We start from the raw sequence: 15283 nt of genomic DNA, 5'->3' as shown, positions 1-15283 counted from the left end.
AAAATGCCTAGTAAAGCAGATAATTGCTAAGTGCTTAATAACTCAACGAATGTTGCAATACTTAATGCCTGACTAGACATTTATGAAATAACAGTTAAACAACAAGCCCCAAAACAAGCTCAGTAACTGAAGTGATTTCTCATTATCTCTCGATTAAAACCTTGACAATCATTACTTTTTGTTTAAACTTCATGATTTATTGCTTTTGTTGCTTTACATCTATAAACCCTCTGCATTTTCCAGTTAATAAGCTAAGCATGTTGCATCTGTATTTGTATTTGTTCATGTTAACACTTGCTCATTTTATCAAAATAGCCCTTTGCAGCTGCAAAAAAAGCAGATTGCAACTCTTCTAGAATACCTGCTTCTTCCTCAGGGAAAAATCAGTTCAAGAAAACTCAGTAATTCTTGGAAAATAACAGATGGGGTGTTGGAACTCCATTTTGTAGCATTTGTGATGTGCCACGTTATTACATGTCGTACACAATAAAAACTGAAAGAACTGCAGAGTCTGTAAATCAGAAAGAAAAACAGAAATTGCTGCAAAAGCTCAGCCGGTCAGCAGCATCTGTGAAGAGAAATCAGAGTTAATATTTAGGGTTAATCCCAGGCTAGTTCTGAGGAAGGGTCACTCAATCTGAAATGTTAACCGTGATTTCTCTCCACAGATGCCAAATGACCTGCTGAGCTTTTTGAGCAATTTCTGTTTTTGAATATCACACACAAGTTTTACTTGATTTTTCCTTTCGGCTTTGCAATATGCTTCAACACCTCCATGGAATTTCAGTATTGCTGTCAAGATCAGTATTGATTGCTCATCCCAAACTGTCCTTCAAACGGTAATTATAAATCACCTATTTGAACTGTTGCAGTTTTGATGGTGTAAGTATACCAACAGTACTGCTATAGCGTGATTTCCAGGTGTTGACCCAACAACAGTGAAGGAACACAACACATTGTCAGGATGGTGTCATGACAAGTAGATTTGGAAGGAGCTTTCAAGGTCCCTATGGCGAGTTGTTTCTTATATAGGGTGCACATTGTGGAAATAGTGAAGTTGAGTGGCTTAGAGACAGTTAGGATTGCAGATGCTGGAAGCTGTAGTCAAGAAATGTGGAGCTGGAAAAGCACAGCTGATCAGACAGCATCCATGGAGCTGGAAACTCAACATTCCATGCTGAAACCCTCCGATAAGATGGATTGGGTGCTGATCAAGCAAGCTGCTTTATCCTGCATGGTGTTGTGCCTTATAAGTACTTAAGTACCACGCAAGTTGAGAATATTCTCCTGATTTGTGACTTTTGGATGATGAACAAACTTAGGGGAGTCAGGAGCTGTGTTGCTTGGTACAGAATTCCTAGTCTTTGACTTGTTTTTGTAACTAGAATTTTATGCTTATCCTGGTACTCTTCTAGTCCCTGATGATTTCTAGATTGCTGATGGTGAGGGATTCAGTGATGACAATCTAACTGGGTGCCAAAGGGAGAAGTTTAAATTTTTCTCCATTAGGAGATGACCATTGCCTGGTTGTTCTGTTGTGGAACATGATTGGCATTTATCACTTATGTGCTCAAGCTGGGATGTTGACTTAGTTTTGATGCATATGAGCCCAGACTGGTTCAGTAACTGAGGAGCTGAATGGTGTCAATCAGCGAACGTCCCTCATTAATGACCTTATGATGGAGGGAAGGTCATAGATGCAGGAGCTGGAGATGGTTGGTACTAGACAGTATCCTGACAAACTCTTGCCTTGACACTGAAATGATTAACGTCCAGCAAACACAACCAACTTCCTTTGTGCTAGCTATGATTCAAATGAATGGAGAGTTGTTCCTTGATTTCCATTGACTTCAGTTTTAATCATGATTTCTTGATGCCACACTCAGTCAAATCCTCTCAATATCAAAGGAAATCACTCTCAGCTCAACACTGACATTTAGCTGTTTTGTCCATAACTGGATCAATACTGTACTGTTTGGAGCTGAATGGTCTTCACAATCAGAAAACTGGGCATCAGTGACCACGTTGTTTCTCAGGAAGTGCTGCTTGATAGCAGTATCAACCATATGTTCTCCCACTTTGCTGATAGGGCCATAATTTCGTCCTGCACTTTGTGGACACAACATGGTAATTTACTATATGTCTTTATTATTTAAACTGTGTAACTGCTAACAATATTTTGTCCATTATTTTGAATGGTTGTTATATTAATTTTGTGCTTTTTTGGCTAGGGTTGTGGATATACAATCAAACTTTTCTAGGGGTATGGATAATTCTTAAGCATAATTCTTCACTATTAAATCGGGGAACTTATTGAGATCTGGAGTCTCAGCTGTGTCAGGTGAATTGCATTTGCTGAAGACTGACATCTGCAATGTTGAAACTCAGAAGAAGGCTAAGATAAATAATTTGTTTGACATTTGCCATTCAGAATGTGCCTGTGACCCTTTAGCCATGTTTTTGGTTAATGTGTTGGGCTCTCATGTCACTCAATGTGGTGACATTCGTTGAACCTACTCCTCTGGCTCATTGTTTAGTTCTGAAGTAGGGTCAGTGGATCCGAAATTCTGCTTTCTCTCCAAAGATGGTGCCAGACCTGCTGAGTATTTCCAGCAATTTCTGTTTTCCAATACTGCAGTTCTTAATGAATTTTTTTGTTCATTGTTTAATTATCTGGGCCATTTATGACTGGATGTGGAAGGGCAATAGAGCCTTATTTAATCTGCTCTATGTCACTTTGTCTATAATGTTCTGTTTGCTGTTTAACAAGTTTGTAGTCCTGTGCTTTACCTGCAACACGTTGGTAGCTATTTATATGAATTGCAAAAGTGTTGGGCTTGAATGGGATTGCTACATGTGCAATCATTAGTTAATTGATTAGATATTGTTATCTTTTTTGATATATCCACCCTTATGATGCAAAATTGATATTCACTCACCTGTGCTTAGAAGCTTCAGTTGTTTGCTTGGCTGCATAATCCCAAATCAGTTCCTCAGCTGCAATGTAATAGTATTTAGACTGCGAATTAGCTGTTCGAAGGATCTGTATTGGAGCCTCCTCTGGGCACCACTCTCTATTTGAGAAATCTCCAAAGTTAGCATTATGCTGATTTCTGTAGTTGGAATCATCACCACCTCCACTGTTAATGTCATCTGCGTAGTCATCATAATCAATTGACTCTTCCCTGGCTTGTTGAGGATTGATTATAGTTTCAGTGGTTGAAGTTCTGTTAAAAGATGTTTGATTAGACGTTATATCAGATTCCCTGAAGGTTGCTGCTGTATCATTGTCCCAGAGTTTCACCCCAGTTGTTTCATTGCTAATTATCTGCTCAAATGTAAATGTTTTGTGAAGCTGTTTTTTTGCGATAGTTCCATGGTCCAGTTTTTTACTTTGATTCAATTGCAATTTGTTGGTTGATATGATATCTTTTTTAAGAAACTGATTTGCATACAGGAAGTCTAGTTTTCCATCCATTCTTGTAAAGGTCAGGTTATGTTCTGGATGATCATGCAATGGCATCTCTCTCATTCTGCCTTTCCAAACAAGTTCATCCAGTCTGTGATCTGGTTTAATTAACTCATCAATTTCCCCTTGTTTATTGTGTTGTTTAATTTTGCTATTTTTAATGAAGGAAGAATTATCAAGTTCCTTTGTACTTTGCTTCTTGCTGGTTTCAGTAATGTGAGACAAATCCTTTCTAATAGCTTGATTCAGTTTCTTGGAGTCTTTAGATAAATGATTGGTATGATATAGAAAGTCATTTTCTTTTTTGCCGTCAGTGTATTGCTTATGTAAGATGTGATTTGGCCTTGGTCTGCAATGTGACCAGATTGGATCTTTCTCAGTCATATTTTCCACATCATTAGTGATATTCATTAATTCCTCCAGTTCAATTGCTTCATATAGTTTTGTTATGTTGTTGTTGTGTGCGTTGAATGATCGGGGTTTGAAAATAAGTTCCTCTGTTTCCTCTTGAAGTATGTTTCCATATGCCTCATCAGGATCAATTTCCTTCAGGGACTCTTCCAAGGCTTCCAGGTCATTGTCACAGTTACGAACTCTGAACTTTGCCCTCATGCCCTGAACTTGATAATGATAATTGAGGGGCTCAAGGAACCACAAACCTGAAGGTTGAGAGATTGACAGCAAAGTGAGTAACCAAGTAAAATAATAAAGCCAGAAAGAATTAATCTTTATTAAAATTTAAGTGTAACCAAACATAACCAGTTTAAATTTGGTATTTGAAGTGAAAACAGAGACTGCTGGAGAAACTCAGCACATCTGGCATCATCTATGGAAAATGAGACAGAGTTCACATTTTGAGCCCAGTGATTCTCCTTCAGAACTAGCAATTCTTCAGTTTTGAGAGTGATTTAGATGGGATGTCAGTCCTAGATTAGAAATATTCAGAAGGAAAAGGAATCCAGATAGATTTTTTTTATGCTTTCTGGATGTCAGCGTTGCTGGCCAGGCCTGCATTTACTGGCACATCCATAATTGCTCCCGAGAACCTGGTACAAAAACATAAATTGCTGGAAAATCTTAGCAAGTCTAGCAGCATCTGTGGAGAAAAAAAAGTTAACATTTCAGGTCCGATGACTTCTCTCCACACATGCTGCTAGCCCTGATTAGATTTTCTAGCAATTTGTTTTCATTTCTGATTTCCAGCATGAACAGTTCTTTTGCTTTTTTTTTTCTTGAGAAGATGTTGATGGTGAGCTCCCTTCCTGATCTGCTGCTTTCCATGCAGTGTAGGTACACCCTGCGTTGATGTTAGCAAAAGAGCATGCAGGTGGTGGTGTTCCCATGCATCTGCTGCAGGGTACAGATCATGGGTTTAGAAGGTGCTGTTAAAGGAAGCTTTGTGAGTTGTTGCAGTATATCTTGTAGATGAAACACAACTGCTGCCACTGTGCATTAGCAGTGGAGGGAGTGGGTGTTGAAGGTATTGAAGGTGGGCTGCTTTGTCCTAAGTGGAGTTAAGTTTCTTGAGTGTTGTTGGAACTGCACTGATCCAAGCAAGTGGGCAATATTACCTGACACCCCCAATGTATATTATTGATGGTGGACAGGCTTTGGAGACGTAAGAGGTGAGTTATTTGCTGTAGAATTCCCAGTCACTGACCTGCTTTGGCATTCATTGTATTTAAATGGCTGGTCAAGGTCAATTTTTGTCAGTTGTTTTCCTCAGGACGTTACTAGTGGGGTATTCGACAGTGATACGACCACTGAATGACCCGAGAAGGTGGTTAGATTCTCTCTTGTTGGAAATCATCATTCCCTAGCGTTTGTGTGGCATGATTGTTATTTGTTACTTAATTGCACAAGCCTGATGCTGTCCAGGTTATGCTGTATTTGAACTGTTTCAGTACCTGAGGAGTTGCGAATGGTGCTGATCAGTGAACATCTTCCACTTCTGACCTTGTATGGAAGGAAGGCCATTGATGAAGCAACTGAAGATGGTTGGCTAAGGACATTACCCTGAGAGAGATATTCTGAAGCTCAAATTATTCCATTTGAACTAACATTTGCTGGATTTTTATGACATGCCTTGTAAAGGGCAAAACTGCTAACCATCTTTACAAACTAACATTGTTGATCTTCATGGAGTGGAAACAAAGCCAGACCCAGAGTCTTTCTATGCTAGAAGTTTTGACTTAGGGCTTAGTAAGTTCCAGCATGTTGGTTTCTAGGTAGTCCCACTGACTAAAGTGATCTGGACCCTGTCTCAAAGTTAGGGAGTGGGAATGCCAACATTTACTTGCTTTGTTGCCTTCAGGATTATGACTGGATCAAATTTTCTGACTGCATAAGAGAGGAGATGCTGGAATTTACAGCTGTCAGTAACTGTTTGCTAATTAGATCCCAGTCCACTGCTGCCATACATACTGGGGAAGCAGGGGCTGAACTAAAACAGAAGCCATGATCCCACCATAACTGCCAGGATCACGTACAAAGGATTTGAAGGGTCCCTATATTTCCCTGCAAGCTAAGCACAAGATTCTGCATTACTGACCAATGTTATCCATGTGCATGTGGATTGTTTCACTCGAAAGTGGGAAGAGAGTCAACACATCTTCATACACCCCATCATGTTTAAAAGTTTGTCCATGGAAGTAAATTGAAACAAAGTTGTCTTGAGCACCAACGATTACGTGCCAAAAAATCACATCATCCTCACAGAACTTCAACTTGGGTACATTTTCATAGACAAACCCATTAATACCTGCAAAATAACATGCACACATATGGATCAGTACCTGAAAGATAGCATACAGATATGTTAACAATGCAGACAAGCCACAAATGTCAAGAAAAAACATTTGGGATAGGGTTTCATTTCCTGAATTGAGACTCGAGCATGATATTCGTTTCTGGGTTCCACATATTGCCCTTTTAATTGATAATCAACTTAATTTGCCCGAAGTTCATTCGCTGCTCGTAGTCCAATTAGTGAAAGCAGCAAAGAATGGAAACGATTCAGAGGAAGTAGCAGGCTCAGTTTAAAGGGCAAGTTGCAGTTATTGCAGTTTATCTCAGTAGTTGAAAGATGTGTTGAACAGAGGGGCAATGAATTGGGGAGTTCAGTAAGCCCCACACCATTTCTCTAATTCCTCAGTTGCTACATGTTGGTGGTGATGACAGCAAGAAGAAACATCCACTTCATTGTCAGTGACATGAGAGAGCCCCTGCATGGCAGACTGCAAACCAAGGCTGCCAATGGCACGGGGGGAGTCAAACAGCAGAAGGAGGTGAAGAGGAATCCGGTCTAGTGCAGTTAACATTTCAATGACTTTAGCAGTTCTGGCTGAGTCAGTCCAAAGATAGGCCCACAAGGCAAGCATTGAGACCAGCAATCACGAGAATGTAAAATATGTGGGGACTGAAGTTATGTATAGTTTTCCTGATCATAGGAGAGAATGTGTGCTCTGCAGCATTGAGAACCTATAAGCAGTGCTAATGGCCAGTAGGCTACAGGGTTGCCAGAAATACCTTTCATGAATGAAAATCTGCAAGTGATTGAGGGAGAGACTTATTGTTTCTAAAGAATTATTCTTCAGCTTGTGGGTCAAATAAACGCTAAACAAATGATACCAAAGAGAAAGAGAACATGTTCATGTGGTGGGATACCCAAGTGCACACCATGGACCCATTTTGAGGATGGCTGTTGATCTGGCCACGGCATCAAGCCACTGGAGCAGATGGAGCAACAACAGCCTAACATGGACAGGGCTGAAAAGATCTGGACATCTCCATGTCCTCTTCAGCCAGTGAACTGTCATCTCATTATTTTAAGCAGCAGAATTGCTGCATTAATTGTGCTGAGATCTCATGATTACCTTTTTTTCATGTGTTCTATAGGGCCGGCTGCAGAGGAGGCGGAGTTGACCCAAAGACAGCAAGTTCCAGAGGGAGAAAACACATTAGGGTGTGTCTGTACTATGGCATCTTCCTTGTACAACCTCCATCAGTGCACACACCCAAACCTCTGAGCCCTCGTACCTTTGTACAGATGTGAGATATATTTCCCCTTTTAACCCACTTATTAACAAACTGCAGCTGGGTGAATGTTTGTGCCTTTAAAGGTCAGACAGGCTTTCTTCTAAGGTGAAGAAAGCTGAAATTTTTACTTTCAAGAACACTTGAAACGCAATCACAACGAACACTCCAGATTCACACAAAACATGTACATACACATAAGAGTAGAATGATTGCTAAAATGTCACATGTGCTTAGATTTCTTAAAGTGCTGAAATATAACATTGACGGGACAGATGTGAGATTCGTCTAGAGCTATAATTGAGACTGAGTAACGAGAATTGGTTTAGAAGGTGGATGGTCAGATATGTGGATACAGGAATATGACTCCATGCATGGAGCATCTGTCAACCCCATGATGCAATGATGTCCTCCTGCCTGTAAGACGCCACCAGTGTCAGCTGCCAATTCTTGGAAGGACCTGGTTGCAAAGAAGTGGAGGTCTTCTGCATGTTACAGTCATGGGAGGTCCTTGGCAAGGGTTCTGTTAATCTTTTGACAACCCTCATGAAGGCACGCAGGTGATTGACCCAATGCTGACTGCATAACTTTCTCCAACTCCTCATTCCTCTCGAATGCCTGCTGCCCAGGGATTTGCCTCTATTGATCTGACCTTCTGGGTAGCACTTCTCTATTTCTTGTGAGGTTCTTTCTTCCTTTTCGTTTGGAATATGGAGTCATCCTGTGCCTCAGTGATGAATCTCTAAGGTCCATATGTAGAAAGACATGTCCACCATCAGAACCTTTCCGTTCTCAAGCCCATACCAAGAATAAAGGGATGTTGCAAAGAATTATCTTAATACTTTGAGTGGTTGTTTGTGAAAATGGGCCTTCTATGTTCATTCCCTTATCAATGCTGTCTATGGCTACTGTTGCAATATTATTATGTACTTTTCATTATTTCATTGCTTTGTCCTCCCTGTTGTGGGTGACACTGTGCATGCATGCAGTGCTTTATAACAAAATTGGCCTGGGCAAGCTTACAAGTTTGTGAAGAGCCTCAACTGGCCAATTATTCATTGCAGGCAGGATGCCTCACCCTTCTCTTCTTGGAGTATTTTAAGATCTGAACATGCCACTGCATGGAGAAATGGGCATGCCAATCTGAAGGGCAGGTTTAAGCACCTGCCCACCTCCAATGTCTCTCTTATATTTAATCCAAAAGCTCATCCTTATTGTCTGGAAATGTATATATCATAATTAAGAGTGTTTATGTCATAAATGCACAGACACACACCCCAAAGATATAAAACTAAAGGTTTTCTCCTAATATATGTTAGAATAAAGGTTATTGACATCGTCTACTATCTAGTGGAATACCACTTTATTGCTCATTCCTTCTGCCTCTTAACAGAGTACAGTTTCACTGATGTCAGTTTCAAGTGCTTGTCTTAGCAACTCGATACTGAAACCCATAAAACCAGGCCTAGGACTTCCCAATCTAAGCTGAGAGCTAGAACAGGTCAATTGTATAATCCTCCTAACATCCAATTGCTGTTAATATCAACGTCAAATTGTATAATCCTCCTAACATCCAATTGCTGTTAATATCAACGTCAAATGCAAACTTTAGAAACATAAAGCTTGAAAGCTATTTAGAGAATTATTTAGGGCTGAGTTGGGTTAGTGAAACATTAATCACTTACTGTACATGAGGTTGGAATCATAAAAATTGGGATCATTTGGATTCACCCGTGATGGATCCTCACAATATTTTTCAATATTATCCTCTATATACCAGCTTTTATTCTCATCAAAGATGGAGAAAAAAAGATACTTGGCTTTGTCAATTTTTACCTGTGAAGAAAATAGAAAAAAAAATTGGCTACATTTAGTCACACTGGAGATATATTACCTGCCTTATCTAGAGAGTTCAGGTTTTAAAATTGTACTTGCAACTCCTTTACATCCAGTGTCTGAATGTGGCCCTCTGAACAGAATTTCATGTCTACTCCAATGATTGTCAAATCATTGCAATCATTCTAAATCTGTGAAAACATTTTAGTTGCATTGTGATTTTATTTACACTTTCTTTTGAGGGTTTTGAAATCCTTTTGGAATATCTGGACGATGGACTAAATATTTGACAGATTGAAGAGAAGGTTAAGTTAGAAAGTAACAAAGTTAAGATTACAGGAAGTTGGAAAGATTTCAGGAGATAAAAAGATGCTTGGATTTGGGATCCAAAGAAGGAGTGAATTTAGATTTGATTTTATTGTCACGTGTGCCTGAGTACAAGCTTACAGGAGTACAGTGACAAGTGTACAGATTTGTAACTCCCTGGCACCATCTTAGAATACAGTAATTAAAATCAAAAACAAGAACCAAAATGAAATGGAAAAGAAAATGTCCAGATCACCCTCGCTGCCATCATCACCATGAATCTTGAGCTGGGATGACCAATGCCACCTGCACTGAAATCAAACAAAGTGATAAATCACTCAGTCCCACCGTAAAGCCTGTACTGTTGCACAAGATAACCGAAATAAAATTCCAGAAGGACATTAATCCAAATTAAGTGTTAACCATCAATCCTTCTTGACATGTACATGATGTAGCCTAATAATTCATTGTTAGACCTGACAGAAATCTAATAGTTTAAAGTAGTGGCATTCTATTCTGCATTTCTCTACAGTTTCCAATTCATTGTATTTTCATGTGGGACTGACATCTTTAGTTGTAGCTGGCTCTTCCTTCAATATTTCCATTTCTCTAAAGTTAGAAAATGTTCCAAGCATCTGATAAATTTTAAATAAAACAAATGTTCGGTTAGTTTTCCAAAAAAGTGGAAGTGAGTAGTTGGTGAGCCTTTATTTTGAGTAGTAATGTTTATTAATAGTAGCAATGTTAATCATCTAATAGGTGGAGGGATGGTAAGACAGCTCTGATGTCTCAAATGAACATGTGGTGATATGTGGGAACTTCATGGCACCTCTTGTGTTCTGGATAACCATTTGCACAGGAAGTATTGTTGGTTGCAGCAGCTCTAACATGGTGTTTCAGAGCTTTAGCAGCAACTAGCATCAGTGAGGTTGAGTGCTTTGTAGGTAACAGATTTATAGATGTAGTCACCCTGCACAACTTTCAGGGAAGGAATGAATGGTTGACCACTGGGCAGTCAAGTAGAAACCGACGAAAGTGATGTTTCATCTGGGGACCTCAGCCGAAACCAAGTACATGGCATTATGACTTGCTGAGCTGTACAGAGGGCACAAAAAAGATTCCAAGACAAGTGGTTATGGGAACTTTGATTTTTATGTGAACAGACTAGTGTTTGTACAGCTACAGATTTGAATCTAGGATGAGATGCTGCCTTCTTAGTTGAAGTGTCAAGGATGTCACTGAATGACTACAGAACACCCTCAGTGGGAATTGGGTGAAAAGCCAAATGTTGTGTTCCATTTTGTACCAACAACATAGAATTGTATGAACTTGGGTAGGAAATTAGCAAAAAGGATCTCAAGAGGTAGTAATCTCTGGATTAGTCCCAGTGCCACACACAATTCACTAAGAAATAGGATAAAATCGATGGATATGTATCTGGAAAGATGATGCAAGACGGAGGGATTTAAATTCAAGTGAAATTCAGTCTGGCTGTGGGCAGAGGGATATACACAGACCAGATGGATTTCAGCCTAAACAGAGCTAGGACCAATTTCCTTGCAGTGTGATTTATTACTGTTATTGGAGAAGGTTTAAACTAACTTGACAAGCTGGAGTAAGAAAGTAGTAAAGTCTTCAGTGGGTTCAGCATAAGAGAGAAAGTCACAAAATCTAACTTCGGGGTAATGTGTATTTATGTTAATGCAATAAATTATATTGATGAGTTTCATATGCAGGTGATCATGTTAAAAAATGATGCTGTGATGATAATAGTGAAAGGCAGGATTGGGTATTAAATGCTCCTAGATGCAAGATGTTCAGGAAAGGAAGGTTGGGGGAAGTGTGGTATTACTTAAGGAGAATAATCTCAAATTATTAACACATAGCTTCTCCTCACCATTCGTGCATTGATATCCAGCATGTTTGTTGCACAGATCAACAGAGGCCCAATAAGCCCTGAGGCGATATCACGATCCATATCCACATTGCTGAAGTAAAATCGAGTCAGGCAGCCTGGGTCAGAGTTGGTTGGTCCATCATTTTCAGTCACACTCCAAAAATAAGTGACTGTTTTATTGGGTTGAACAATATGGTTTCTTACATTGTAACCTGCAGAGCAAATCCAACCAGAATGTATGCAGCATGCAGAATTGGTCCCAGAAATTGGGGGAAAACAAAAAATAAATTGTTAATACAATATATGAATCTAACTGCCATAACTCTTAAAAACATGTAATTCAACAATCTATTCAGATATATATTCAAGTGAGGACATTGACCAGCAGAGTACATAAAGTAGACATTTTGGTAAAGATGAAATATGGATGCTGTGCAAGATGGAGCAGTTCTGGTTACCATTATGTATTAACTCAGTTGAAATTTGTGTATTCTGTCTGGGAGTAATATTTTTGTTCCTAATGTTGTTCCATACTTAACTACGACATTTTTCAACAGAAAAGTTTTTAAATGAATGAAGTGCACAGGAATCTGAGTTTCCTAATGCATGAATTAGCATCTGGATAATTAAAAAAGCTAATATAATGTCATCATTTATTTTGAGGAGAATTGAAGATAAAAGTCAGAAGGTTATGCTTCTGTTATACAGTGCACTGGTGAGACAATGTCTGAAATGTTGTGGGAAGTATTAGTCACTTAAGGATATAAGTGCATTGGAAATGGATCAAAGATAGATTACTAGAATAATACCTGAAATGATTGGGCTATTTTAAGGTTGGGCAGTTCAGGCTAGAGTTTAGAAGAGTTAGTAGTGATTCAATCGAGTCATACAAGATTCTGTGAGATCTTAACAGGGTAAATATCAGAGGATGTTTCCTCTTGTATGGGAGAATTAAGAACTAGGAGTCAATGTTTAAAAATATGGGGTTGCCTGTTTAAAACAGAGGTGAGGTAACTTTTTTTTCTCTCATGGTGTAGTCAGCCTTTGGAGCTTTCTTCCTGTAAAGGTGGCGGAAGCAAAGCCCTAGAAGATTTTTAAAGCAGAGGTAAATAGATTCTTGTTGAGCAAGGGGATGAAAGGTATTAAGGATAGGTAAGAATGTGGATTTGAGGTTACAATCAGATCAAATGGTGGAACAGGCTGAAGGTGCTGAATGGCCTACTCTTGCTCCTTGCTCGTATATTTGTAAAAATAAGGAGAATTGAGAGTTGTATTCAAAGTTCACATGCCAATTATTTACTATGACGAAATTAATTAAATCCAGATATTTACCAGAATTGCTCATTAGTAAGAATCTAGGGAAAATCTGAAAAAAGTCATCCAACTTTCCAAAAACAAAATCACTTACTCAGCTGGATATCTTTTAACTTGCTCACATTTTGCAAGTCTTTGACCTTTGCAAGATAAAGCTCATATGGAAATGGATTATGTTACCAGTAGACAAGTTTTGCATAAATAAATCATGTCAAGTAAGAAAGCAATTTTTTTTTCATTTAAATATGTGGCATAAATTTTCTGTACCAATGTCATCACTACAGAAAAGCTGTTCTTCCTATTTCTGTGATATGGATGAGGAAAAAGATGGATATTATCTGCTATTAAGACTCAGTTGGTAACAAAAACAGAAATTGTTGGAGAAACTCAGCAGCATTTGCAGATAGAAGGCAAAATTAACGTTTCAGATCCAGTGACTCTTCTTCAGGACTGATTGTAGTTGGGAGAAGTTTGGTGTATTTGCTGAAGGTAGGGGTTGTGGAAGGATTGTGAGTAAATGTTAGGTGGAGATGGAGCCCAGAGAGAGAGAGAAAATACAGTAATTATGCAGATAAAGGAATAGATAATGTTAGCAAGAAAGCAAAGCTGCTACTGGGGGTCATTAGTGAGAAAGTTCATTGGCTGTGAGCTCAAGGCCTGGTGTGGGGTGGGTAAAGGACATGGGGGGAGATATTCAGGCTTGAAATTATTGAACTCAATATTAGCATGAAGAGTGCAGGGTCCCAAAATGGAAAATGTGTTGCTTGTGCTGAGTTTCACTGGAGCACTGCAGCAAGCCTGAGACACTGATGTTGACCAGGAAACATGGTGGTATGTTAAAGTGGCAGGCAACCAGAAGCTCAGGGTCATTTTTGCAGAGAGCATATAGGTGTTTTGCAAAGCAGTTACCCAGTCTGTGTTGCCACTCCCCTGTATAGAGGAGACCTCACTGTGAGCAGCAAATACATTAGACCAGATTGAATGAAGTGCAGGTAGATCACTGCTTCACCTGGAAGGTGTTTCTGAGGCCCTGACTAATGAGGAAGGATGAAATAAATGGACAGATGTTACAACTTCTGTGATTGCATGGGAAGGTGCTGAGGAGAAGTTGACCAGAGTGTTCCAGAGGGAACTGTCCCTGAGGAAGGTTGACATGGCAGTGGAAGGTATCATGTCTATGGTGGGTGGTGTGCCATTGGAGGTGGCAAAAATGGCGACTTATGATCGTTTGGATATAGATGCTGGTGGAGTGGAAAATAAGGACAAAGGACACCCTAACAGTTTTGTAGAAAGGAAGAGAAGGGGTGAGGGCAGAAGTGAAGGAGATAGGTTGGACACAGCTGAGGGCCCTGTCAGCCACGATGCTGGGAAGTCCTCAGTTGAGGAAGAAGGTGAACATTTTGGATCCCTCCTTGTTGAAGTCAGCAGCCTCAGAACATATGTGGCAGAGATGGAGAAACTGGGAGAATAGAATGGAGTCTTCACAGGAAGCAGGGTGTGAGGATGTGTAGTCAAGCTAACTGTGGGAGTTGGTAGGTTTGCATTGGATACCAGTGACCAGTTCTTTCCCCAGAAATGAAAACAGATGTTGAGGGAGGGAAGGGAGGAGTCAGTGATAGACCAGGTGAGGGTGAGAGCAGTGTGGAATATGGAAGTGAATTTGATAAACTTTTCAATTTCTGGACAAGGGTGGGAAACAGCACTGATGGTGTCATTGATGTACCATGCTGGTACCCATGGCTACATCTTTGAAATGAAGAAAGTGAGAAGAGTTAAAGGAGAAGGAATTCAAAGTGAGGATGAGTTTGGCCAGGCAGAGGTGGGTGGTGGTGGTCAATGTGGATGGTTCAGGTCTTTTATCCTGGAAGAAATAGAGAGTCTGAAGACCATCCATGATTTGTTTTTTTGTGAAGTCTCAGTCAGTGTTGCTTCATTATTTGTGTACTTAGTTCTTATATTCCCATAATAAAAACATAAAATTGCTATTTTCATTTTATTATTCCTGGTGGTAGCTTCATCTACCAACGTAACAGCTACTTCAAAGTAATTCATTCTAGAAGAAACCTTTTGGCATGCTTAGGTTATGTAATAATATTGTGTATCTATGTAGCCTTTAGTTTTCATTTAAAGGTAAGGATTACATGTAAAGAAAATTATTTGGTAGCATAATCCTTTTGTCTATGATCTTTGATTTGCGAACAGTGACTGAATTGATCAGCACCTCACATACGTCTTTAGGAACTGTTCCAGCAAGTGGTCAATATCAAAGGGAATGATAAACATCTGAGCAGATGCTTTCATAAAGAGATATTTAGGAGGGTTCTTCTTAAGCCATTAAGTCATTTTCCCCCTTGTTTATAAAATTCTTCTGTGCCAATGTGCCAGTAAGCAAAGGTTAAAGGAAAGACCAAAGGGTCTTGCTCTTC

The 15283-nt window shown here is 39.5% G+C and overlaps 1 protein-coding gene across 1 annotated transcript in view; it reads right to left on the bottom strand.

Annotated features, from left to right (window-relative positions):
* The window catches only part of f8 (coagulation factor VIII, procoagulant component), an 83957-nt gene that overhangs the window by 38780 nt on the left and 29894 nt on the right, over positions 1–15283 (bottom strand). The window contains exons 10-13 of the mRNA XM_048544030.2: positions 11544–11755; positions 9190–9340; positions 6021–6230; positions 2940–4128 (exon numbers count right to left, since the gene is read on the bottom strand). Of these exons, the coding sequence (XP_048399987.2) occupies positions 2940–4128; positions 6021–6230; positions 9190–9340; positions 11544–11755 (1762 nt within the window). The remainder of the gene's footprint in view (positions 1–2939; positions 4129–6020; positions 6231–9189; positions 9341–11543; positions 11756–15283) is intronic.

Source organism: Stegostoma tigrinum, chromosome 15, assembly GCF_030684315.1.
Source record: "Stegostoma tigrinum isolate sSteTig4 chromosome 15, sSteTig4.hap1, whole genome shotgun sequence".
NCBI lineage: Eukaryota > Metazoa > Chordata > Chondrichthyes > Orectolobiformes > Stegostomatidae > Stegostoma > Stegostoma tigrinum.
The sequence above is the reverse complement of the archived record's forward strand: the minus strand, read 5'-3'. Positions and strand labels throughout refer to the sequence as shown.